Below are 27,095 nucleotides of genomic sequence, written 5' to 3' on the forward strand. Positions count from 1 at the left end.
CTATCAGGAATTATTAGTAATGGTCATTATTCAGGGACCCAAGTGGCCTTTGGGCTGGTAAATCAGAATGATCTAGTCAGACTGGACCATATCCTGAAACACAGTATAATCAAAAAATTGTCTTAACCTACACACTTAACTCTACACTCCAACTGGAGTCATAATGAATTTATAAGCATAAGGAATCATAGGCTGAGAGCTGGAAGGGACCAGAAGTCAGCTAGTTTAACCCCTTCTTTATATAGATAGGAAAACTGACACCTAGGAATTTCAAGTGACTTGAGTAAGCAAAGTATAAGATGCTAGTCCTCTGATTCCAGAGTCAATGTTCTTAACATCATATCATACTTTCTTTCTGAAAGATAGAGATCATCAATCTTGCTCAGTTTACAGAATTATCAGTTTTCAAGTTAGACTCCATGCCAGAATATCACATTTTTTCCCATGGTAATACCAATTCAAAGAGACTTTCTATAATAAATAGCTTCTTCCCCAGATTACATAAGTGTGCTTTGACAGAGAATTTATTTATGGTTAGAAAAGTGACCAGAGACCAAGCAAGATGAATAGAGAGGGAAAGATGGCTACACTGGAAGCACTTACCACTAACTCAATTAAGCAATGTATGTTAAAAAGGAAAAAAAAAAGAGAAGCACACCTGTTTTTTTAATGATTTTTTTCATGATTGAATGGAAATCTGGAAATTCCTATTGTGAATTTCCAGTAATGCTTCCTACAATGTGAAGATTGTTCCATATTCTTTCTGTTGTTCAATAGCCCAACTGCATCCATCTTCTAAGCTCCTTTCCTAACTCCTTAATTCACCAAGTATAGAGTACTGGTCTTGGAATCAGGACAGGAATCCAGCCTCAGACACCTGACTCTTACAAGCTGTATGACCTTGGGCAAGTCACTTAACCCTGATTGCCCCACATCCAGGGCCATCTCCAGTCACCCTGATTCAGGCACTGGATACAGATGACTCTGTACAGGAAGTGAGACTGGTGATTTAGCACAGCAACCCTCACTCAAATCCAATTCATGTGCTTGTCATGGCATCACCTAATGTCATGGTCTTGATCTTTGACTTGTTACTTATGTGCAGGCCAGATATGGCATGTTAGTGTTGTTTCAGAAGTGTGGCCTTCCCTAGCAGATTGAAGATCAGTTTTAAATTGCAATTGTTTAGAAGTCGTAGAAATCATTAGAAAACTGAAATTTCCCATTTTTCATTTCTCAAATATAGGACTTAAAGTGAAAAGTTTATCTAAATCTCTTAAGTTTAGTGAAAAACTCCAAAAAAAAATAGGAATTGGGTCATAAGCATAGGTACTCTTCAATTTGTATTTCTAGAATCGCTGATATATGGGCAGATTATGACTATAAATATATATTTCTGGAGATCTGGATGAGAATCCACCAAAGAAGCACTGTTGTTGTAGGGTAGCCAACGGGATGGTACTATAGCGTACTAGCTGAAGAATTCTAAGCTAAAAGTAATCTGCCAAGTTCTCCCTCCAAAAATATGACAATTATAGACAGAAGAATGTGAGCACCATCAGACACTGGAGAGAGCTCACTTGGCTTAGGATCAGCACTTCTTATCTCCCATTGCACTTTTATAAGGCCAGTCAATCACCAAGCATTTAAGTGTCAGGCACTAAGAAAACTAGAAAGTCCTATTCCTCTTTGGTCCTGTTTTAAGTTTACTTTAGGATTGGCTCAGAATTGCCTGTCACTGATCTGCCTAAGGTTCCTGCATTTGCCTGAAGATCTTGAATTAGCATCTGAAGCTAATATAGTAGGATAACCCAGTATTTAGGAATTATCTGCTTGACTGACAAACATGTGATTGACTAAGCACACCCAATGATAAGAGGTTTGAGTGAAATGCTTAAAAAAACTCTTCCTCTGACCTCCTGCTCCTAATTTTGGGGCCCTAGAATAAGAAGACAGGGTAAATGTGCCCCAGTATCCAATAGAATAAGAATCAACTCCCTTCTAGTTTTATTTTCCTACTTCACACAACTCAATTGGGCCAGGGCTTTATCTATCTGCATTTCCAAATTCAGCATTAGCAGAGGAAATTCTTATACCTTGGGCACAAGAAATGACATAGGGCTTTGCGTAAAATATTCTATGAGCAGGCTTGGGGAATTGTGGCTCTCTGATGAGGACAAGTTTGTCTGAAATGAGTTCATCAATAAGCCTTCCCTAATTTGGTCCATAGTAGTATCTTTGTTATACTCAAAGCTGTAAGTGATCACCTAATCTATCTATAATTCAACCCCTCAAGCATTTATGAAAAATTTTTAAGTGTCAGTTAAGTCTCAAAATAATTTTTTATATAAAACTTCTGCCGTAAAACAATAAAGGTGTGCTACCAGACAGCTGGCTGGTACCATCAATGATACCATTTAACAGTCCATATAAGTGAATAACCTAAATAACAGAAATCCTATCCTTGGATGATCCATGAAGAAATCCCACAAGTTGGTGTTCAGATATAAATTCATCAAAGTCAGAAACCCAGAAATATATCTGAAAATTTATCTAAGAAACCTAGTGTTGAGAGAACTGTTCCAACAGCTCCCACAACTGAATATCTTCCTTCAGTTTTATCACAGTCCCTTACAAAGCTGCCATTTTCTAATCAAATTCAATCATCTGTGCATGAAGTGTGGAGATAGGTTTCATTAATTTCTATGTATCTGCTGATAGCCCTATGATTAGCAGCATGTTCTTTCCATTCCCTTAAAGAGGATTTGGAAGTGAGATGATAAACTAAAAAAGGGTTATCGCAGGTCCAAAAGGAATAAAAACACTCCAACAAATGAAAGTCAGTAAACAAACCAGAACGGGTATAACAACAATATAAAGAGAACAATCTATACTCAAATTCAATTAAAAGGAAAGGCATTAACATAGGAGGAATGAACCAAACTATTTCAGAAGCATTAAACTCACTCCAATATACCACATATACAACAAAAAGGGTTGGGAAGGAAAAAAGCAATTTCTATAGGGTTCATATACAAACATAATAAGCATTATTTTCTATTAGTTGTTCTGTTTATGAGTTGCCTTCAATCACGCTTCTCCACTTATTCCATTGGTGAAATATAAAAAGGAAAGATTAAAGTTAACTGGTAATGAGATGATACCTCAAAGTCCTCAAACTAAAAGTACCTCAAATTAAAATGCCAGGAATGGGAAGGGACCTGTGATTTCATCAATGAAAGGTACTCCCAAGGAGAAATTTCTTCTACCAATGAAGGGTACCAATCAGCTCTGCATCTTATAGTCTTAGAAAGTTACCTAGGGAACTGAGAGGCTTAGTAATATGTCCAGGGATACATAGTCCGCAACTGTTAGAGGAATGAGTTTAATTCAGATTTCCCTACCAGTGATGCAAACTCTTTTCATTATATCATGCTTTCACTTAAATCCTTATCCTTGTTAAAAGAAAAATTATAGTGAATAAAAAGGAGAGAAAAATGTTTCTGAATCAGTTTCTCAAAAAAATCATCAAAATTCTCTTGAGCTTCCCAAAAGCCTTTTAAAAGTCCTAGGAAAATATCCCAAAAAGTTTTTCTGAATTTCATGACCCTAGAGAAAGTGTTCCTTCATCTTCTGACTTATTGTCAGGTAAAATAAGATAGGTATAATAAAGAAGCCAGAGAAACAATTAGTAGTAGGAGGCAGAATGGCTGGTCTTAAAGTCTGGACAACTTAAATTCAAGATCTGTCTCAGAAACACTAGCTAGTTGACCGTGGATAAGTCACTTAATCTCTCAACTTCTCAGGTACCTCTCTACAACTACAAGTTCAAAACAAGTAATGATCGATATTATTAAGGTTAGATTCCACATGAGTTCTCTACATTAATGAAATCAAAGTTCTGAAAAAAATTTTATATCAAATAGGACTGTAAACAATATATTACTGAGTTACCCTATTTAACAACTCATATACACTTTAAAAACTTGCTATCATGCATCTATAGCATTTATAATTGATTAAATATAGCATTTGTAATAATTTCTATAAAAAACTTTGGACAACAATCACCTGGTCAGGAATCTTGATTCCCAACCTACAGTATAACTTGCTTCCATGTAATAATACTAAAATCATTTCAATTTTCTAGTAAGGGAAACTGCCAGAAATTTAAGAACAGACTTTTCAGTTCCTTTGCTCCAAAAAGTTCCTTTTAGTCAGTTTTCTTTGTTTCAAAAATCTTGAATTTAAATGGTTGCTCTCAGTAAATACACCAGCACACAGATTTGCAAAATTCTTTTGCTAGCTGGTAGCAGTCAAGTTGTATTTCAGGAAGAAATTTTTTTAAAAGGGAAAAAAATACTTTTGTCTTTCAAATACATCAAAATTTCAAAGATCTATAATTCCAATAATGTAGTCTGCAATCCTTCTAACACTTAGTCTTCATGAGTTTTGTGACAAAATTAATTTTTCTCCTGATAGTCAAATTTCTGGTAAAAGTCTCTGGGAACTTACCTAGGTTGGTTATTTAATGGAAGATAACATAATAGTATTGAGTCCCTACTTTCGAATGTACCAAATAAAATCAGTTGATGGGTAAAAAACTGAAATCTCAACTGCAGGTGACTGAACTAAGAGATGAGTCTGAAAGATTTCCCTTCATTCATAACTTTACTGAACTTCATTCAATAGTTACCTAACATAGTTACTTCCACTATGAAAGCTCCAATGTGAGATGAAGGCTAAACTACAACTGAAGACTATTATTCATTGTATACACATGATTTCTCACCAGTATAAATCAACTGATGTTGCTTAAGGTGTGTATTCTAGCAGGATTTCAAAAATTCATTATCTTCACAGCAATTCTCTCCAATATGAATATAATAACATTTATCTGATTCTGAAGTCCTTTCATATATTTAGTATGCCTATATTTCTCTCTGGAATAGATTTTTCTCATTATAGAGTAAAGTATGATGGCTCAAAGTTTTCCCACATCCAATATTTTCTTAAATGTTGTCTCTTGTATTCAGTTAGCCAACTCCAACAAGGCATGGCTTAACAGCCAGGCTTGTTATCAGTTAAAAAAAATGCTGTTCAATGAATGGAAGAAAGAGTTAGGCACTAAAACCAGGATAAATTACAATTAAGCAAAAGTTAAATAATCAGTCAGAGAATAAAATTGGGGGAGCAGAAGAGTCACAACACACAGAGACAACAAAAGTTGAAATCAGGGATTCAGGCAATGTTAAACATAATTACAGGCAAGTGGGGGTGGAGGGTGGGGAATGGGATGGAAGAGTAGGGACAAAATGAAATCATGAGCTAAAGTGTCAAGAAAGCCAGGGAACTTTTGACCTGAAATTGATGTACTTTTTAATGCTCTTGCTTGTAATTTTCTTTTTTATACTGGAATGACTATTGCTGTTCATGTTATTTCTTATTCTTAAAAGCATATGAATATCAGATGCCCATACTCTAACATTCATGAAATGTTAATTTTCTGAGGTGACAAATCATCTCTCCTAAGAAGTTTTTCCACATTTACTGTATATTTAGAGTTCCTCTCCAGTATGGATTCTTCGATGTTGTGTAAGAGATGAGCTACGATTGAAGGTTTTACCACATTCATTGCACTCATAGGGTTTCTCTCCACTATGAGTGCTTTTATGGTGAATAAGGTGTGTCCTACAGCTGAAGGCTTTCTCACATTCATTACATTTATATGGCTTCTCTCCAGTATGGATTCTTTGATGTTGAGTAAGTTCAGTACTCCGACGGAAAGTTTTCCCACATTCATTGCATTCATATGGTTTCTCTCCAGTATGAATTCGCTGATGTTGAGTAAGATGTGTACTCCATCTGAACGTTTTCCCACATTCATTGCATTCATAAGGCTTTTCACCAGTATGAATCCTCTGATGTTGAGTAAGATGTGCACGCTGACTGAATGCTTTCTCACATTCACTGCATTCATAGGGTTTTTCTCCAGTATGAATTCTTTGATGCCGATTAAGATCTGTACTTTTTCGGAATGCTTTCCCACATTCATTACATTCATAGGGCTTCTCTCCAGTATGAATTTTCTGATGTTCAGTAAGGTGTGTACTCCAGCTAAAGGCTTTTGAACATTCACTGCATTCATAGGGTCTCTCTCCAGTATGGATTCTCTGATGTTGAATAAGGTGTGCACGCTGGCTGAAAGCTCTCTCACACTGATTACATTCATAGGGCTTTTCCCCAGTGTGAATTCTCTGATGTTGAGTAAGGTCTATAGTCCGTCTAAAAGCTTTACCACATTCGTTACATTCATAGGGCCTCTCTCCAGTATGAATTCTCTGATGTTGAATAAGGTGTGCACGCTGGCTAAAAGCTTTATCACATTCATTACATTCAAAGCGTTTCTTCCCTGAACAAATTCTCTTATGTTTAATTAGGCTGGAATTCTCTTTGAAGCTCTTTCTACACATGTCACATTTATGACAATTCTCTCCTACAGAAACTACCTGAGAAGCAGTGGCAGAGTTCAGACTATAGCTTACTCGACATTTATTAGATTTAGGGGGTCTCTTTTCAGTGAGGTTTTTCTTCTGGATAACTTCCATTTGTTTCACTTGCCTTTCCTGGATTCCCAGTTGACAATTTGACTGGCTATCACATTCCCAGGTTTTTCCTAATTTGGAAGAAGAGAGACCACTCAAAGTGATTCCTTTCTCTTGTGAGTTCTCTTTGGAAATACCTTCCTTTGGAGTTACATCTTTGGCTTCAGGCCTAGTTTCCCTGTCTAAAAGAAATGAAATACAATGAGAATGGGAAAATAAAACTGATAATAAGTACAAGGCATATTTTGTTTTTCCACTCTGTAAAATGTTTTTAAAAATTTGGGGGAAAGGGAAAGGAGTAGCAATAAAGAGAGAGAGAGAGAGAGAGAGAGAGAGAGAGAGAGAAGTGAATATAGGTAAGACTGATACAATATGAAAGAATCCACCAAAACAGACTAGTTGATATGATGAGAGACCATCTTTAAGCACAGGGGATGTAACTAGTAGCAACTATCAGGAGGAAAAGCATCATTAAAAGTGGTAGTATGGCATGAGATTATCAATCCTTCATCATCTCAATTTGATACAGTGCCAGGAACACCTACTTTGAAGTCAGAAAACTCAGCAGCCAGCTATATAACCCTAAGAAGGTAACTGCATCTCTGGGAACATAAATTTTCTCATCTATAATTACTGTACTATCTAGCTACAGATTGTACTTCACAGGTTTTTGTAAGTATTAAATAAGATTATGTAAAGCAGTTCTTAACATGTGGTCTGTGAACGTTTTAAAAAATTTCTTAATTACATTTCAATATAATTAGTTTCCTTTGTAATAGTATAAATTTTATATATTTAAAAACATCAATCTGAGAAAGAATCCAAAAACTTTACCAGACTGCCCAAGGGACTCAGAGAAGGTTATAAAACTCTGATCTAAGAAAAATTATTTTGTAAATTATAAAACACTAACATAAATAAGCTATTTTATAGCAGAGTCGAGCACAGTCCCTTACATTCAATAAATATTCTGCCTTGGACAGTTACTAATCAGTCTTAGTTTCCTCATCTGCAAAATGAAAGTAATAAGTTTTGAAGCACCTCGCTTGGTTATGATGAGGAAAATGCTCTGCAAATCTTGAAGTGCTATACAAATGTAAGTTCCTAATTATTAAAATCTTATTATTTGGTGAGTTAAATTATAAAAGTATTTTAATTAATCCTTCTGTCACTAATCACTTCCCCCTACAAATGAACCTACACACCATCATTACCAAAGTAATCCTTCATAACAACCAATTTCACATTGTTAAGAACACTCCCATAACTCCATTTCCCTGTACCAAACCTAACAGAAAATGACCATCAGGTGAGCAAGAACTTTCTCTTTGGAAGTTTTATTTCCAGCACTTAGGACACTGTTTGACATACGGCAGGCATGTAAATAAATGCTCAACCAAACATAATTATAGCCCATCTAGTGCTGTAATTTCCTGGACCAGAGTTATTTATATCTATCAAGAAGTACAAAGGAGCCAATATACGAACCATACTTGCCCCAGAATCAGGTTCATTTTTGTATTTTAGTGAATAGTATTTTATTCTTATTTTCTTATACTTACTGGAAGAGGATTCTCACCTTCTCTAACCACTAAGAGATATGTTGACTAACCATTAGCACTAAAATTCTTAATCTCTATTTTAATTTTATTTCCAAATGTTTGGTCAATGTCTGACCAAGCCTGGTTTGCTGATCCTAGATGTCTTTACTAGTGTGCCTCCATTTGACCAACATTGCCAATGACCAACTGTGATGCCTGACAAAAATAATCCAACATCAATAATTCACATTTATATTGTCATATTTATATAGGTTTGCAAAGCACTGAATATTCCTTTTTTTCAGTTGATCCTCAAACTAACCCTGGGAGATTAATAACCCCATTTCACAGATGAAGAAACTGGTCATACAACTTGTATCAGAGGAGAATTTCAGCCCAGGTCTCTCCTGATTCCCACTCCAACATTCTCTCTATTACATCATAATGTCATGTCTCTTTGGAAAAGTTTTAATGGATAAAATTTGATGTCCTCAGTCCTCAACCTTTGGACAACACAAAACAAAGCTGCTAATCCTTACTGAAATTTCTATTCCATTTTTTCACAAGTACTCTAGGTCAAGTCAATATCTTTTTTCTTTTTTTTTTTTTTTTGAGTTTTTTGCAAGGCAATGGGGTTAAGTGGCTTGCCCAAGGCCACACAGCTAGGTAATTATTAAGTGTCTGAGGTCGGATTTGAACTCAGGTACTCCTAACTCCAGGGCCAGTGTTCTATCCACTGCACCACCTAGCCACCCCCCTGTCAAGTCAATATCTTAATGATCCTTTACATGGTCACTCTAGACTCCCTACTAGAAACATGCTCTTCCTTTCCTCTTCAATAATTCAAATTCTAAACACCCTGTGGTATTCAGCTTATCTTCTACAAATCAAAAAAAAACCTCAATGCCATTTTTAGTCCCTAGATCTCCCTTTTCTTTTAATATTACCTTTGCATGATGGTTGATTCTGTTCCCATCTGATTACTCATAAGAGGCTGTAGGGTCGACAAATATATATACTGCCCACAGGATGTAGCACAAAGTTTTGAACACAAAAGGTGTTCAAAATTCCTGAACTGACCTTTATGAAGACTCCTAGATCTGCCTCCACCCGAGTCTGTCTCCTGAGTTTCAATTCTGCATCACTGGTGTTTTCAGTAGACATCCCATGAGGATCTTAAACTTAACACACCAAAAATAAATTGATCTTTTCCTCAAAGCCCTCTTCTGAATTCTCCAGTTATGGGCAAGGGCATTACCATTCTCCCTGTGTGTCCTCTTCACCCTCCCTCTGTCCATACATCCCATCAGTCACTAACTCTTCACCCTTCTTGTCTTCTGGAGGAGTCTCTCAGGCACCTCCTTGATTCCTGTGACCTGCTCGGCTGCAATCACTGGTCTCCTTATATCCAGCTACATCCAGCTGCATCTCACTCCATCTGCTCAGTCTAGTGCATCCTTCTAAGCATGCCACAAATGCCATTTACTTCCACTGCAGTCCCTCATACTTCTATAAAGTCAAAGATGAAGTGCCATGCCCGTCACCTGGAGCTTTATGATCTTTCCAGGCTTTGTACATGGCAGTCCCATCTACACAATCCTCTACCTAGGAATCCTGGCCCATCAGATACTCTAGTTCCATCTCTAAGCCTCTGCAATGGTTCTCCCTTCTGTCATCTGTCTCTTAGGATCCCTGGCTTCTAAGCTCAACTGTCACCTCCTCCTGGAATCTCTTCTAGTCCCTCCTGCCACTGCTAAGTTGGTTTCCCTCCACTCTTCATGGATTTTTACATACCTATAAAAACAAGCCTTAGGTACAGGTTTACTCCCCTACTAGACAGGTTCCTTGAAATCAGGACTGTTTTGTCTAACTTTGTATCCCCTTCAACATCATATACAGCACTTGGATCAAAGGATATAATTAACGCTTGCTGACTGATTACATCAACCATTTTGTCAACCAATTATATAATAATTTCTTGCAGTTACCTAAATACTTTTATGTTTTAAAATGCAACATTTAAAATTTTTGAGTATTGGTCTTTAATTTCCAACTAGATTCTTAGTTCTTTGAAGAAAATGAATATTTGTTTCTTTCTTTCTTTCTTTGGTTTTGTTTTTTGCAAGGCAAATGGAGTTAAGTGGCTTGTCCAAGGTCACACAACTAGGTAATTATTAAGTGTCTGAGGTCAGATTTGAACTCAGGTACTCTTGACTCCAGGGCTGGTGCGCTATCCATTGTGCTACCTAGGTGCCCTGAAAATGAATATTTGTTAAAGACTAATATACATAAAAAACTAAAGAACAAAGGAGATTATAGGATATATTGTATAAAAGATGCCATATAAATATCATTTCTATGACTAGGAAAAGGAGATGGTCAGTCATTTAGTGTCAGCAAGGATGCCAGAGAGAAAATCTTAGTTGTTACAATGAAAACTGAAATAATAAAATATCTAGGGGGTCTCTAGCATTAAGGGTAGATTCATAAATGCAATTAATTTGACCTCTCTGAAATTTCTCATTCTGCTAAGCATTCTGTTTCTTTCACTTTTATGAAACTCTCTTTCCTAGTTCAATTCCTACAGGTCTCCCACTCCTTTCCTCAATCATCATAAAACCTTAGTATAGACATTCTTCAGGCCTCTGTCCCAGTTCCTCTATTTTTTCCTCTCTACAAACTCCCCTGAAAATTTCAGTTTCAATGGGAAATGATCCTAATTGTAAGTTATCCTAATCTATTTAGCTCTACATTGAACTTCAGTTATGTTATCTACTGCCAACTTAACAACTCCTCCAAAATGTCCCCTGGGGATCACAAATCCAACTAGTCCAGAACAACCTTCTATTTTAATTTTCCTGGTTTCTACTGAGAAGTTCAGTATTATCCAAATCATTCAGATTCATTATCGCAGCTGTGGCTCTTCCCTCTCCTCATTCCCATTTTAATCAGTTGCTAAGATTCATCAATTCTACCTACACAGCATCTCTTCACTTATACACTTAGACTGCCCTAGTTCAGGCCCTCCTCACCTCTTACCTGAACTACTAAAGCCTCTTAAAGATTCTAGGCTTCTGCCTTCACCTCAGGCACAAGGGTGACCATATCACTTCTATGCGTAAAAAAATAGGCACCGGCTCCTCCCCACCTTCTGGGTGATAAAATAGAGACTCCTGAGCCGCGCACTCAAGGATCTCTGCCAGCTGGCTCCTCCCTACCATCCTGCCAGATTCAGTCAGTCAGTCACCAGGCATTTATCAAGTATCCACGATGTGCCAAGCATAAGAACCCATGAAATACTAAGCACTCCTGTCTAAATAGTTTAGCCTGATTTCATAACATTCATAACATAAATTCTATATTCCTACCTGTCTGTACATCTAGCCACTCTCTGAACTCGAGAGCCCATCTCCCACCTCTTTTCATTTTCCCAAGCCATCTTCATTACCCTCCCTCTTCATCTCTCTCAAAATCCTTTCTTCAAGGTTCACCTCAAGTGTTACTTCCTCTATAAAACTTCCTTAATTCCCCAAAGTAATTCATACTCTCTCTCTCTCCTCAATTTTCCAGAACTTTATATGCATACATACTGAACCTTTTCCCCATGATAGAATACAAGTATCCTTGAGGGCAGAGATTGTTTCATTTTTGTTGGTATACCCCAGCACTGTCACTTAAGTTAATAGATATGAGATTGAAATGAATTTGTAGAAAGTTATGGGTAAGAATCACAAAAAAGTGAAAAGGCATGAATGAGTTTCAATTTCCAGAGAGTGTATACAGGAAGTTTTCCTGTCATCATGGGTCTGTCAAAGAATTGAAGTTCAGGATAAAGTCATTAAGAACCTCTTATTACATCATACGATCTATGAATACTTTTAAAGTTCCAAAAACAAAAGAGTCAAGCAGGTTTCATGGAGGAGACAGAATTTAGATAGGCATTAAGGGATGGGAAGAATTTGGATAGGCAGAGAGGAAGACAACATTTCCAGAAGAGTATATTTCATAGGTTCTTCTTAGGCTTGGCATTCAAAGCCACTATAGAGGCACATGGCTTCTAGAGAAGATAATACAGGAATGGAGGTTGTTTGGAGAACAATTCAGCAAAATAAAATTTAAATGTGAAAACTGACAATAGGTTCCAAAATTTAGAGCTGGAAGAAACCTTACAAGTCAGAGTTCAAAGTCCAAATTTTAAGATGAGAAAATTGAGGTATATAGAATGATTTGCCCAGATTCATATAGCTAGTAAATGCCTAAGGAAAGATTTGAACAAAAATTTTCCTGATATCAAATATAGAGTCTTAGCCACTATGCTAAGCTGCCACTTCAACAGGAAGGCATAATAAATTTTTGGATTAAGTAACAAAGTAAAGATACTCTCCAACATCCATTGTGCCCTCTATTTCCTCAATTCTAAAAAATTATTATCTCAGAAGACTCTGTACTTGAAGTTCAGAGATTCCTAATCAGTCTAGGGGCACAGAGATGGTACTTCTGTTCTTGTTTTCTGTGTAATCTTTAGAAGGCTACAAATAAATAGTTACATTAATTGTGCTAGCTTGGGATTCATTTAGGTCTGTCAGCAGAACAAAAGGGAATTGTTGGGAAGGTCAAATAAGAATTTCAATAAGTCAGTTATGAAGTGATGCAGACATGACTACAAGGTTGGTGGCTAAATGGACACTAAGGGAAACTCTTGGGGAATATTTCAAAAGAAAAAAATAGTAGAACTTGTAATATTTTGAACAAAGGGGACAAAAGATAGGAAGTATTCAAAATTAATCCTGTTTTGAGACTTGTTTATTGGTTTCCTTAGTCAGAAATATACAATTTGAGAATGGTACTAGGATATAAATGCAAGTTCAATTTTTCACATGTTGGGTTTCAAGAGACAATAGGAAACCAAATAAAAAATTCTTATAATTAATTGAAAAGATAAGCCTGAAATATAGTTAAGATACCCAAGAAAGGAAATATATCCTTGAGTTATCAGGAACAAGGAACAATTGAAGGTGTCCTATTCTCCTCAGAGATAAATAAACAGAGGGCTAGCGATAAAGCCTACCTGAAATTAGAAGTCTGAAAAAATAAAAGAAGAAAGTTAAAAGGAAAGAGACAGAGGTAATAAGATAGTACAGCAATACAGGAGGAGGGACTTTCTTTTTTACCAGACTCATAGATATATTCTAATATGTCAATAAAATTAACCTAGCTTAATTAGTACTCGTTGCCCATCCCAATCTGAACAGTTCCCTGACTTCTTCCAACCCCCCAAAGAAAGAGACAAATTAGCATGACCTCCACCCAAGGGGTCCCCATATGTCCCAGGAAAAGGATACAACATATCTCCTGAGAAGCAAAACTTCTGACCAAAGGTAGACACAAAAACTCACAAAGGGTCAACTGAGGAAAGGATCCAAGACACTGCTGTGGTGGGGCTCCTCCAGGTCCAAAGTTCTGCACAAGCATCTCAGCTACAGAATCAAACACAGTCTGTACTCTGCAAAATAACCTTTCCAGCATGCTGGGAAGAGTTGAGAGAGGGTGAAAGGGAGGAGCACAACAATGACATTACCAGTGACAGACCCTGCCAAAATAAGACTGATTAAAATAATATGCTTTGTCAAAAGCTAAAGAAAGCAAGAGTTTCAGCTGAGTTCTATAATATTAGGACCTTTGCTCCTTTTTGACTTGAAATTATAATGCCATGCACCTCTCAATTAATAGCTGCAAATCCCTAAACCCCAAAACATATCTTGCAAGAAAGTTACTAGCTGTTAATGTTGGGTGATTATTGGGTATGGTTCTCATTGATCAAGTATTTCTTGTTACCTCTGGGTCAAAAGGTTCTAACCGAACTACAAGACAGAACCTTACTGCACAAAGATAGTAATATTTCAAACCAGTGTTCATCACGTCAAATAAAAGGTAAGAAGATTCAGAAAAAGTGATCACTTCTGCAAGAAGTAAATCATTGAAAATATTTAAAATAACTGTTCCAGTTAGTGTGGGAAAAGTGTGGAGGAAGAAGTTAGCATGGCGGGGGTTAAGAAGAAAATAGAAATAAAAGCCTCTAAGGAAAGGTTATAAGACTGAAGAGATCAGCAGTGAAAGCAATGAAAGAAAAGGAAGAACTGTCAATAGAGAAAGATGGAAGATGACAGAGAATGAGATGAGACTCTGAAAGAAGGGATGGGAACTATAAGAAAAGTTCAGTTTAAAGAAAATAAGCAACATCTCTTCTAATACCAGAGGAAAGCAAAGAAGAATAGATGGGGAAAACTCATCATTCTCCCTATAAATTATCATCAAAAAATGTTAGAGTAAAAAATTATAGGAAAGAAGATTTCAGCACAATGTAAAGAAATCTCTAAAAATTAAAATGAAATCAGCAAAGGAGTGATATCTTTGTCAGGGATATTTCAGAAGAGATTCTTGCTTTGGGTGGGCAATTAAAGATGACTTTTAAGATGACTTCCAACTCTAAGTTTCTATGATACTTTGAGGTAAAATCCAGGGCTTTGGTGGAATATGGTAAATGGTACCAGTCATTTCCACAGGCCTAAGAAAGGCTTTAAAAACAACTCAATCAACATTTCAGATATTATACCCTTATGATTCACCTATCCTACCTCCCACTTGACTGGTTTTGTTTTTTTGGCTTTTGTTTTCCACTTACTTGAACAAATACATCTTGAGGTTCCACTCTCTATCATCCATGGCTCTTTTCCTTTTTCTAACTGGGAAATCATATTTGGTTTGGAAATGCGATGCCCTGCTCAAAAAGAAAAACAGAAAATGGATGTTCATTTTGGAACAATGAATATTCCCAAGTTCATTTCCAGTTTCTTCTTTCTTCTTAAGGGTGCTAAAGAATAAAAGAAGTAAAACATCACAGACACAAAATAGCTTCCTGTTTTAATTTCAAACAAAGGCCTTGCATTTGTTAAACAAAAACAATGTCACAATCTGACAGAAGAGACATTCTATTTCTTTGTCAAAAAGAGAACTTTGAATTACTTTAATTCAAATCTAAAATCAGTAAGCATTTTAGAAGTTTCACATATTTTAACAAGTACAGATATAAATGTGTTTCATGCATAGTTTCTGAATATTAAATCAATATCTTACCCAATGAGACCAGATTCCTATAGTTCTCCAGCATAACTTCCCTGTGTAGGTCCCTCTGACCAAGATCCAGGTGTCTCCACTCCTCCCGGGTAAAGTTCACAGCAACATCCTTGAAAGTCAATGACTCCTGAAATATCAAAGACTTTTCTATTCAACCATCTCCCAAAATAGTCTTGAAGAGAATTGAGGAGATCCCAGAGGACAGAACCAGAAGAAGTAGGTAAAAGTTGTAAAAGGGCCCACTTCAGCTTGATGTCAGGAAAAACTTTAATAATTAGAAGTGTCAAAAAGAGGAATGGGATGCCTCATAGATAGATGACCATCTTCCAGGTGAAAGATCAGTTCTATTAAGGAGGACACCAGCAAGAATCTTGACAAAGACAGAAACTCTTCCCCACTCCCCCAACAGAAACCTGTGATTGTCACATAAAAATCTATTTCCTTTACCTTTTAAAGAGTTGGACAATAGGATAGTTAATAAATTGTTTAATATTAATATACTATAATGCTACAACACAATTAAGTATAAGGCTTTAACTAGAAGTCTAGTTGGACCATTATGAAATAAACCAAAGGGAAAACCAGGAAAAATGAATAACACAATAATTACTATTTAAAATAAATTTAAATAATAAATGTAACAAGATTAAAAAAAAAAGAGTTGGACAATGGAGGCATCCTCAGGGAATACCTCCTCTTGTCATTTAACTTGGAAAATTCCAATCAGTTTTTTTTTAAGGTTTTTGCGAGGCATTGGGGTTAAGTGGCTTGCCCAAGGCCATGCAGTTGGGTATTTACTAAGTGTCTGAGGCCAGATTTGAACTCAGGTACTCTTGACTCTAGAGCTGGTGCTCTATTCACTATGCCCTCTAGCCGCCCCCCAATCAGTTTTTATGTCAGTAATAGACCACTCCACTTAGTAAGTCTAATGTGGAATAAAATGAGCCCCATATTCTTTGCCACAAGAAAGGAGTCTAATGGCATTCAAAACCTCTTCTTCAGTTGGAAATTTGGCTAGAGAGGGATTGACTTCAATCTGGGGTAAACAGTCAAAGGTTTTAGCAATGACTGATGACTGCTGAAAACACTATGGAAGTGTTGAGTCCACCTCTCTAGGACTACACCATTCATACATGGACCCATCAGTTACAGTAAATGGAGAAGTTTTGAATACTGTGGATAAGTTCACTTATCTTGGTATTATACTTTCCATAGGTGTACACATTAATAATGAGGTTGACACACGCATTGCCAGAACTAGTTCAGTATTTGGGAGGTACCAAAGAAAGGTGTAGGAGAGAAGAGGTATCAGACTGATTACCAAGCTGAAGTTTTACAAAACCATTGTACTAACTTCACTGTTTACGCCTATGAAACCTTTGGAAAGGATACTAGCAACATGAGAGGAAACTGAATCACTTCTATTTGAATTATCTTAGGAAACTTCTGAAGATTACCTGGCAGGATAAGGATCCAGATAAGATCCTTTCTCAAACTAAACTGCCAAGCATACAAACTCTACTGAAGAGAGCATGACGCCAATCGGCTGGCCACATTGTTTCAATGGCAAACATATGCTTGCCTAAAAGACTATTTTATGGACAACTCATATAAGACAAGCACTCACATGATGGCCAGAAGAAATAGTAGAAGGTACAGCAAGGGATAAAAAAGAGAAATTCCAATTAGAATAAGTGTAGATAATATAAAACATTTAAGAGTCTATCTACCAGGACAAACCTAGGAACTATATAAGCACAATTACAAAATTTTCCACACAATTAAAGTCAAGAAGCAGTTCAAGACGCCATTCAACCTAACAAACTCAAAAAAAAAAGAAAACTACAATTTCCTTTAGGCAAAGACTTCTTTCAATCACTGGCTTTAGCATGCTACTATACACATAGCAGGCTTGCATAATGTCTTGAATACAACAAGAGATAATGGACAGAAAAAAGAGAGTAAAAGAAGATACTAGATAAACTGGGAAAATTCTCTATTGCACAAGAATATTCTAGATTCCTGGAGGAACAAAATTTAAATTCATTTTCCTGGATAGGATTTTGCAAGGACAAGGGAAGAAAATATCTTTACCTTCTGGAAGCCCAAAAATTCTAGGATAAGGAAAAGAAACCCTCAACTTACCTTAACTTTGGCTCTTGAAAGGTCAGATATCAATCTTCCAAGTTCCTCTGTTGGCTTCTCTTGAAGAGAGACAAAATCTTGAATAGGGAGATCTGGCAAAGAAAAGAGAACCATGAGGAAAAACCATTCCATCTCATATTTCATTTAATCTAAAAATTATCATATTCTATTTCAATGTTACCCCCATACTCCTTAGAAGTAAGTCAAATAGAACCTTAGACCCATCCATGTCTACAATTAGAGAAAGCTGATATTATTTATGTATACCTAGCATGTTCTGGGGCAAATAAAGCTATCTAATCTACAGAGTAAAAGCATATATAACTTGACTTCACCATATACTATGTGATATTGAATATGTAACCCAACCTCTCTATGCCTATCTCATTTAATAGCAAAATGAATCTAATTCCTCTACCAGGTTCAGAAAATGTATGAGGAATCTATTTGTTGAGTTCTTTTAAGAACTAGGAGCTCCTATATCAAATCAATCAAGGAATCAACAGGTATTTATGGAGTACCTATATGTCCCTGGCACTGTCCTAGGTATGAGGATCCGAAGACAAAATATTCAAACAGTTCTTCTTCTCCTAGAGCTTACATTCTATCAAATGTAAAATAATTGAACTATCAAAGGAACAATATGGAAAAACTAAAATACTAGAGTCACAGGATGAAAGACATACAATTATAATTAATGGGTACCTTAGAGATCATGAAGTCCAATTCTTTCACTTTACAGTTGAGTAAAAACAACTTGTTCAAAGACTCAAAGCTAGTAAATAGAACAGCTTGGTCTTTTGAACCCATGTCCTCTCACTCTGAATCAAGCACTCTTTCTACTTCTGGTTTTAATTCTGTTGCCAAATAACTATGGAAGGTTGAACAATTCATTTGACCTGAGTCTCAGGTTTTCATTATAGAAATAGAGATAGTAAGATTTAGGAAATAAGAGTTTAAAAAGTTGATTGGAATGTTCCTAATCATGAGTTAAAAAAACAAAAAGAATGGATTCTGCTCCATGGACTCTTCAAAAAGTAGAACTGGTACATCTCAATATTCCAGGAAACTTTTTTAAGACTGTAAGTTTTACAAGGGGGCTGCCAACCTACATCTTCATAAGGAATTTACAAGAAAAGGAACTACCCACATCCAAGAAATTAAAAAAGTAGAATATATGTATATATATATATATGGATTTAAAGAGATTTTATAAATATATATGGACTTTTCCCCCATAATTAAGTAATAGTACATTTTACAATACATTTAATTTTATCTCCTAACCCAGACTCTCCCTACGATCACAGAGTATCTGAAGAGAAAAAGAAAGTAGAAAGGATAGAACAAGGTAGAGTACCTCAAGCAAAGAATCAAGTATAGATAGGTATATATTGAAAGTTGAGGCTGCCAACTCTCTCAAGCAAGGCTTTAATTCAAAATCTTCATGTTGAAAATGTACCCATTTTAGTTATTTTGTACAAAAGGGTTTTTTTTTAGAAAATGTTCCTTTTTAAAAAAAATCATATCCTTGGATTTCTCTCTCAACACATTCAATTTAGATTAATGTATATAGCATGGAAACAATGTAAAGACTTATCAGACTGCCTTCTGTGCAGGGTGTGGGGAGGGAAGCAAGATTGGGAGAAAATTATAAAATTCAAAAATAATAAAAGAAATTTGTATCCTCCTTTCAAATGGACCAAGGGAAAAGAGTATTTTTTGCTTGATCTTAGCTAGAAGGCCAAGCAGTAACTTTTTTTAAGAAAGATTTTATTTTGAGCTTTATAATTTTTCCCCCATTCTTGCTTCCCTCCCCCCACCCCACAGAAGGCAGTCTGTTAGTCTTTACATTGGTTCCAGGTTATAAACTGATCTCAGATGAATGTGATGACAGAGAAATCATATCCTTAAGGAAGAAAAATAAAGTGTATGAGATAGTAAAATTACATTATAATATAATATTTTTTTTTCTAATTTGAAGGTAATAGTCTTTGGTCTTTGTTCAAACTCCATAGTTCTTTCTCTGGATACAGATGGTATTCTCCTTTGCAGACAGTCCAAAATTGTCCCTGGTTGCTACACTGAAGTGATGAGCAAGTCCATCAGGGTTGATCATCACCCCCATGCTGCTGTTAGGGTGTACAATGTTTCTCTGGTTCTGCTTGTCTCCCAAGCTGTAAATTTTTAAAAAGATTTTTCACTTGATCTTAATGAAAAGGCCAAGAAGTAACTTTTTCAAAGAATTTCCACTTGACCTTAGCCAGAAGGCCAAGAAGTCACTTTTTACAAAAATTTTCACTTGACCTTAGCCAGAAGGTAACTTTTTTTAAAGAATTTCCACTTGACCTTAGCCATAAGGCCAAGAAGTCACTTTTTACAAGAATTTCCCCTTGGCCTTAGCCAGAAGGCCAAGAAGTCACTTTTTACAAGAATTTCCCCTTGGCCTTAGCCAGAAGGCCAAGAAGTCACTTTTTACAAGAATTTCCCCTTGGCCTTAGCCAGAAGGCCAAGAAGTCACTTTTTACAAGAATTTCCCCTTGGCCTTAGCCAGAAGGCCAAGAAGTCACTTTTTACAAAAATTTTCACTTGACCTTAGCCAGAAGGTAACTTTTTCAAAGAATTTCCCCTTGACCTTAGCCAGAAGGCCAAGAAGTGACTTTTTACAAGAATTTCCCCTTGACCTTAGCCATAAGGCCAAGAAGTCACTTTTTACAAGAATTTCCCCTTGGCCTTAGCCAGAGGGCCAAGAAGTGACTTTTTACAAGAATTTCCCCTTGACCTTAGCCAGAAGGCCAAGAAGTGACTTTTTACAAGAATTTCCCCTTGACCTTAGCCATAAGGCCAAGAAGTCACTTTTTACAAGAATTTCCCCTTGGCCTTAGCCAGAGGGCCAAGAAGTGACTTTTTACAAGAATTTCCCCTTGACCTTAGCCATAAGGCCAAGAAGTGACTTTTTACAAGAATTTCCCCTTGGCCTTAGCCAGAGGGCCAAGAAGTGACTTTTTACAAGAATTTCCCCTTGGCCTTAGCCAGAGGGCCAAGAAGTCACTTTTTACAAGAATTTCCCCTTGACCTTAGCCAGAAGGCCAAGAAGTCACTTTTCCAAAGGATTTTTCCCTGGCTCCGGGGTCCAGGGTCGGAGGTGGCAGCGGCACCCGACGGGCAAGCACAAAGCACTAGGGGGCTGGGCGCGGGAAGGGCGGCGCCCCGCCGGGGCAGTCTCACCTCCGTCCCCCGGCGCCCCCGCCAAGGCCTTCATGGTCTGGGCTGGCGTCCCGAGGGCGGGCAGGGCCGGGCCGGCCTCCGCAGCTGGCCGCGCCCCCAGGCCGGGCGGCCTGCAGCAGGGACAGCTCCGGCCCCGCCCCGTGACGTCGCGCTTATTTACAGGCCGCGCCCCCGGCACACACCCACCCGGGAGCAGCGCGCGTGCCAGACCCCCCCCACGCACGCAGACACGCGCAGCCGCCGTCCCGCGCGGCCTCTCACCCGCCCTCCGCGGCTCCGGCTTCCCGCCAGCCCGGGCGCAACGGGCCCGCGGCGGGAAAACAAAGGGGCCGCCGTCCCGGCCCCGGACACGCGGCCTGCGCCTGCGCCTGGCGCCTGCGCCTGCGCCACCCCCCGCCCCGGCCCGGCTCGCCTTCCCAGGCGACGCCTCCGCGGGGCTTTGTGGGAAACGAAGCCTGCGCTCGGGAAGGAGCCGCGGGACGGACGCCGGGAGTTGTAGTTCGGCCCGGTCGTACTTGACATTGCCTCCCTCGTGCTACTGAGTGAGTCAGCTGGGAGAGACCTCAGAGTCAGTCTAGCCCAGGCCATTCAGTTTCCAGAAGAAGACGCTGAAGTTCAAGGAGGTTCCCTGATTTTGAACTCAGGTCCTTAGGCTCCAATCAACATTGACTCTATTATCCTTCGGTACTATCACCTCTGCTAACGCTTTTTCCAACCTTCTTACAAAAAAATGTTCAATTACTAATTTATGTAAAACCTTAAGATTATTTTCATATGTATTATGGTCTCGTCACTATTGGTTGGTATTATTTTTTTTTTTAGGTTTTGTTTTTTTTTTGCAAGGCAAATGGGGTTAAGTGGCTTGCCTAAGGCCACACAGCTAGGTAATTATTAAGTGTCTGAGACCTGATTTGAACCCAGGTCCTCCTGACTCCAAGTCCAGTGCTTTATCCACTACGCCACCTAGCCACCTATTGGTTGGTTTTAAAACAATTGTACACTTGTCTAGCAATGACTAATTTTTTTTTTCCTAATGAAAATGTTGAGTCCATCACTCACCAAGACTTAGGAATCAGAGTGTCAAGGAGGAATTCTATCAGAGATGTAGCCTTATACTATTTGGGGGTGGCCTTATCATCACAGAATCATCTAATTGAGGAACAATAACACACACACACACACACACACACACACACACACACACACACACACCAAATTTGTCCAGAACAGATAAGATGCCTAAAGTGTAATCCTAGAAAGTTCTCCTGACCATCCTCCAAGTGATGGTATTCTAAAGGAAATGTAGTTGATACACCCAAGGCAGAGAAATCTCTGTCTATCCTAACAAGACTGCAGAGCTTTTCATTAATCTCAATGGCTTAACTGAGTCTGAAACATTTCCTAAAAGCCATTAATGGTATTGAAGCTCCTCAGTAGTGACCACTTTTGAAAGAAATTCATTATTAGTCATCCTTAAATGCTCCATAATACCACAATGATAAAAAATAATGCACTCTTGTCTCTTAAAAGCATTGATGCAGTTTACAATTGTCTCCCTATTTTCCACTTCCCATCCTCATTCAATATAATAGCAAACAAGCAAAAAGTACCTAGGAATTTTAGAGATCTGAATATTCAACAATTTGATAAGACACTTGAAAAAATTAATATAAACTTGGATTGCATTAAAAATCCATATTATCCAAAATGGAGAGTTAAAGAGACTTTCATTTTTCTCTTCACTGACTAGACCATATCTGGAAAACTGTCTTCAGGTCTACAAGTCACATTTTATCAGGACCCTGACTTGTGGCAGTCATCCAAAAGAAAGAAAAATTATGGTTAACAACATATAAGAATATAATAAAAATATAAATAAAAATATATTATTACAATCTATAATATATTAATTACATAGAATATTTCATATTCTATTTAATTAATAATAATCAAAATAGCTGGAGGGAGGTTTTGAGGGAGAGAGGAATGGGGGGTGCATAAAATCAAGTGAGGCAGTTTGCAGTTTTCGGAGTTTCACCCATGCAAAGGACACTTTGCCTGGGGTGTTTCCCAATCCCTACTCTGAAGGTGATAATGATCATTTTTAAAAAATAGGCACTTTTTGCAAAATTAAAGCTGCTCTGAGCTACTACCTCACACCTCTCAGATTGGTCAATATGACCAGAAAAGATAACAATCATTGTTGGAAGGGTTGTGGGAAATCTGGGACATTATTACATTGTTGGTGGAGCTGTTGAACTCATCCAACCTTTCTGGAGAGAAATTTCGAACTATGCCCAAAGGGCAACAAAAATGTGCAGACCCTTTGATCCAGCAATACCACTAACTGGGTCTATACCCTGAAGAGATGATGAAAAAGGGTAAAAACATCACTTGTACAAAAATATTCATAGCCGCCCTGTTTGTGGTGTCAAAGAATTGGAAATCAAGTAAATGTCCTTCAATTGGAGAATGGCTTAGCAAACTGTGGTATATGTATGTCATGAGCTGATGCTGAGTGAGATGAGCAGAAAAACACTGTACACCCTAAAAGCAACATGGGGGTGATGATCAACCTTGATGGGCTTCCTCATGCAACAATCAGGGACAATTTGGGGCTGTCTGCAATGGAGAATACCATCTGTATCCAGAGAAAGAACTGTGGAGTTTGAACAAAGACCAAAGGACTATTATCTTTAATTTAGGAAAGAAACTAATATCTTATTGTCTGATCTTGCTATCTCTTTTACTTTGTTTCTTCTTTAAGGATATGATTTCTCTCTCATCACATTCAATTTGGATTAATGTATACCATGGAAACAATGTAAAGAAGGCAAATTGCCTTCTGTGGGGGTGGGGTGAGGGAAGTAAGATTGGGGGAAAATTGTAAAACTCAAAATATATAAAATTGTTTTATTACTTCCCTCAACACTAAAGTTATGGCTGAACAAATTTAGTCACTTTTACTAGCTGGATTCAAAATTTAGTCAAGGGGGAAAGATATTAATCTTAAACATAGGAATTATGGAGAAAAGCAAATTTCATTGGTTGCTGCAGAATGTCTGCTCCTAACCTGTTTGAGCTATCTTTTCTGCTCTCATTCTTAAGAACTCTTGCAATTGACTTTTCAGTGACCACATGGTTTATTAAACATAATAGAATGAAAAACTGTACAGGCGCCATTGCAGAGCAAAACTGCAAACTGCTTCGTTTGATTTTATGCACTCCCATTCCTCTCTCCCCAAAACCTCCCTCCAGCTATTTTTATTATTATTAATTATATAGAATATGAAATATTCTATAGAATTAATACATTATGGCTTATAATAATGTATTTATTTTTATTTATATTTTTATTATGTTCTTATATGTTGTTAAGCATAATTTTCCTTAGGCTAAAATGAAAGAACAAAGTTAGTTTTCTGAATGAAGTTTAATACTCTAGGAACTTACCAAAACCTAGGGGTGGATGTGAAGGGTTAATACCCATTCTGATCCTGGGCAAGGCCATATGCTGGTCCCCCCACTCAAGGTCCCCCATCACTTTTGCATGAACTTGGTTGTCTTTCCGTGTCCCAGATACTCCCCCTAGGAATTAGCCATTCCTGGAGGTTGGGAGGGTTGGCTACCCATCCAGAGGTTCAACGTTTAATTAATTTCAGAACCATGGCCAGGAGTCTTCCCAGGTCATGCACATACTCTTCACATGTCCTGGTTAAGTGCCAAAAAAGCTTACATAAGCCTATTGGCAATGTGCCACCTTTGTCTGGTACACCTTAAAAGTCCCTAACATTGGCCAGCCCTTCGGAGTTTCGCCTATGCAAAGGACGCTTTGCCTGGGGTGTTTCCCAGTCTCGACTCTGAAGGCTGTACCCTGGAACTCCCCAGCCGCTATTGATTCAGATGTTGGTGCTCCCCCGATTGGTGATGTTTTCTTTAAATATCTATCTTTATGTAGATCTTTGCTCTTCTTTTTATTATATTGGGACTTACCAGTAACTTTTGTTGTAAAACTGATTTATTTCTACATTTTCACTTTATTAAATATACTCTTTTTAGTTTTGTTGGTGTGAACGTGTCATTTTGTAGGAGCAAATCAAAACTAAAACTCCTTAATCAAACAGGATGGCATCCTTAAAAATGTCAACATTGACACAAAATTTGGGGATCATTTTATACAAACTGAGCAAAAAATAATAAAACTCTTGGCAGCCAACCAAAGAGATTTCACATAGATGTTATGGTTTTACAATATTCTTCTCTCAGTTCTTATATTTACTTAAAATTCCTATTGACAAAAAATCCACTTATGCTGAAGAGTCAATGTTTACAACAATAGGATTTTCTCTCTGCTCATCCAGGATGTCTCTTATCTTAAAGTTTGTTGATCAGTACTAACATTGACAAAACCAGGTAAGTATAGTCAACATTGTAGAAGACAGGCCTTACATAGCAGACTGATATTTTATAACCATTAGTTAAAAGGTTGAGAGACTAACTTCTGGTCAGAAATATATAGATCAAGAAATATTAATTCTATCTTAAAGAATATCATAGTAGACAATGTTGATATTTTATATAATAATATAAATATATCATAATATAAATTATAAGTACTAATTTATTATTGTTGTTAATATTAAGGAAGAATATGTTTGGGAGGGTAATCCAATAAAAAATCCTAAAGTGGTTGGTGTTGAATTCTCTGTGCCTGATTTCACTAGGGGATAACATTTCCTAGTGAGTGGGATAAAGTCTGAGATTTCTTCAGTAGAATATTATAGATTGCAGAATAGTTAACTATGTGCCCCTCCTCCCTTGACAAAGCAACTTCTGGGATATTGGTGAAGAGTCAACTGATCCCACCTTATCTGTTGGAAGTCCAATGACCATTCAGTTCCTGGGGCTGAAGAGATAATCTTTTTCCCTAGATTAGTTTGCACATCTAGATTGTAAAACCACATTCCTCATCAATGAGAGAGGGTGGGGGGGGGGGGGGGGGGGGGCAGGGATCCAGTTAGGATAAATGTGATTCTTGGGCCTTTTGCTTTTGCCTCAATCTCTTTAATTGATTGTGGCCCGTTCCTCAAGAAACAAATAAAGCTTTCTCTTCATACCTTGAGAGATCTCCGAAATTTATTTAAGTGACATTTGTCCCACACACTAGCAATAGTTACCAGTCTGAACTTTTCCTTGATACTTAGATACTTTGACTCATATGGCATTTTCTGCCTATGGCACCCTGGTGCTATCACAGCTTTTCAGGATATTCCCTCACCTTTTGTTTCACTCAACTGCATCAATGCCAGCACCCCAACTGCTTGTCCCATTGCCAAAATGAAAGGTGGTATACCACTTCAGAAATCTCAAAGCAGGAAGAGAGGAAATCCACAGATCTGAATGCTTGCAAACAAATCCCTTTCTTCCCTACTATCTCCCCAGTCTCACTTTGGGAATGGGAGGGGCAATCAAGAAAAATTGTGGAATGTGTCTTCAAGGATTGGAGGAGACATTGAAAGGGGGCATCACTTTTGTATGGAATTTCTGCTGAAGACTAATTTGTATATTTTGAAATTCACATTGCCTCATTCATTGAAGATACATAATTAAATGGACTTAGGTCAAGAGAGAATATTTAAAATGTTATAACCACTGCCCCCTGATTTTGCTACCTGCCAGGGGATGTAAGGAACCTTTTAGAAAGTCCTTCATTGAACCGCCTCATTTCTGGGGCTCAGCTCAGGTTTCATTTTCAAGCTACTGACCCCGGCCCCCATGACCCAAGTCGTAGTCAGCCCAGAGGCTAGAAAGAAGCCAAGACCCCTTGGTCCCCTGCTCCCTCTCCTGTTCTTTACCTAAAGATGGGGGCAGGGAGGGAGCTAAAAGCAGTTTGCTTACTGAAGGTCCACCAGGGAAATTGGAATTTCTCTTTGGTTCACATCATGTCAGCTATGTGACTATGGAAGAACACCTCACCTTCCTGAGCCTCAGGAGCCTGACTGGTAAAATAGGCATCCATTTAATCTCGAGATATCGTACTATGTGCTGGAGGAGCAAAAAAAGGAAAAATGATTTGCTATCCTCATGAAATTTCTGTTCCACCTGAGAAGGATAAACTAGATTCAGAGATTTTTGACCAAAAATGGGACCTTGAACCCCAAACCCACACAGTTTACGAATGAGGAGAACTAAAGTTTAGAGACATGTTTTGCCCAAGGTCATACATGTAGACAGTAAATGATAGGTCCAATATTTGATCTGAGGATCACAGCTTCCAGATACCCAGATGTCCTTTAAAAGTAAATATATGGGGGCGCTAGGTGGCTTAGTGGATAAAGCACCGGCCCTGGAGTCAGGAGTACCTGGGTTCAAATCCGGGCTCAGACACTTAATAATTACCTAGCTGTGTGGCCTTGGGCAAGCCACTTAACCCCATTTGCCT

At 37.8% G+C, this 27,095-nt stretch overlaps 1 protein-coding gene across 1 annotated transcript; it reads right to left on the minus strand.

Moving 5' to 3' along the window:
• Positions 1–1,320: 1,320 nt before the first annotated feature.
• On the minus strand, positions 1,321–26,698 carry LOC141500371 (uncharacterized). The gene is made up of 5 exons (XM_074203506.1): positions 26,630–26,698; positions 17,426–17,517; positions 15,281–15,407; positions 14,829–14,924; positions 1,321–6,787 (listed from the first exon to the last, which is right to left on the minus strand). Exons 1-5 carry the CDS (start codon positions 26,670–26,672, stop codon positions 5,559–5,561), a joined length of 1,587 nt encoding a protein of 528 aa, XP_074059607.1. The 5' UTR covers positions 26,673–26,698; the 3' UTR covers positions 1,321–5,558.
• Between the last annotated feature and the right edge of the window lie 397 nt (positions 26,699–27,095).

Source organism: Macrotis lagotis, chromosome 1 (assembly GCF_037893015.1).
Source record: "Macrotis lagotis isolate mMagLag1 chromosome 1, bilby.v1.9.chrom.fasta, whole genome shotgun sequence".
Lineage (NCBI taxonomy): Eukaryota > Metazoa > Chordata > Mammalia > Peramelemorphia > Peramelidae > Macrotis > Macrotis lagotis.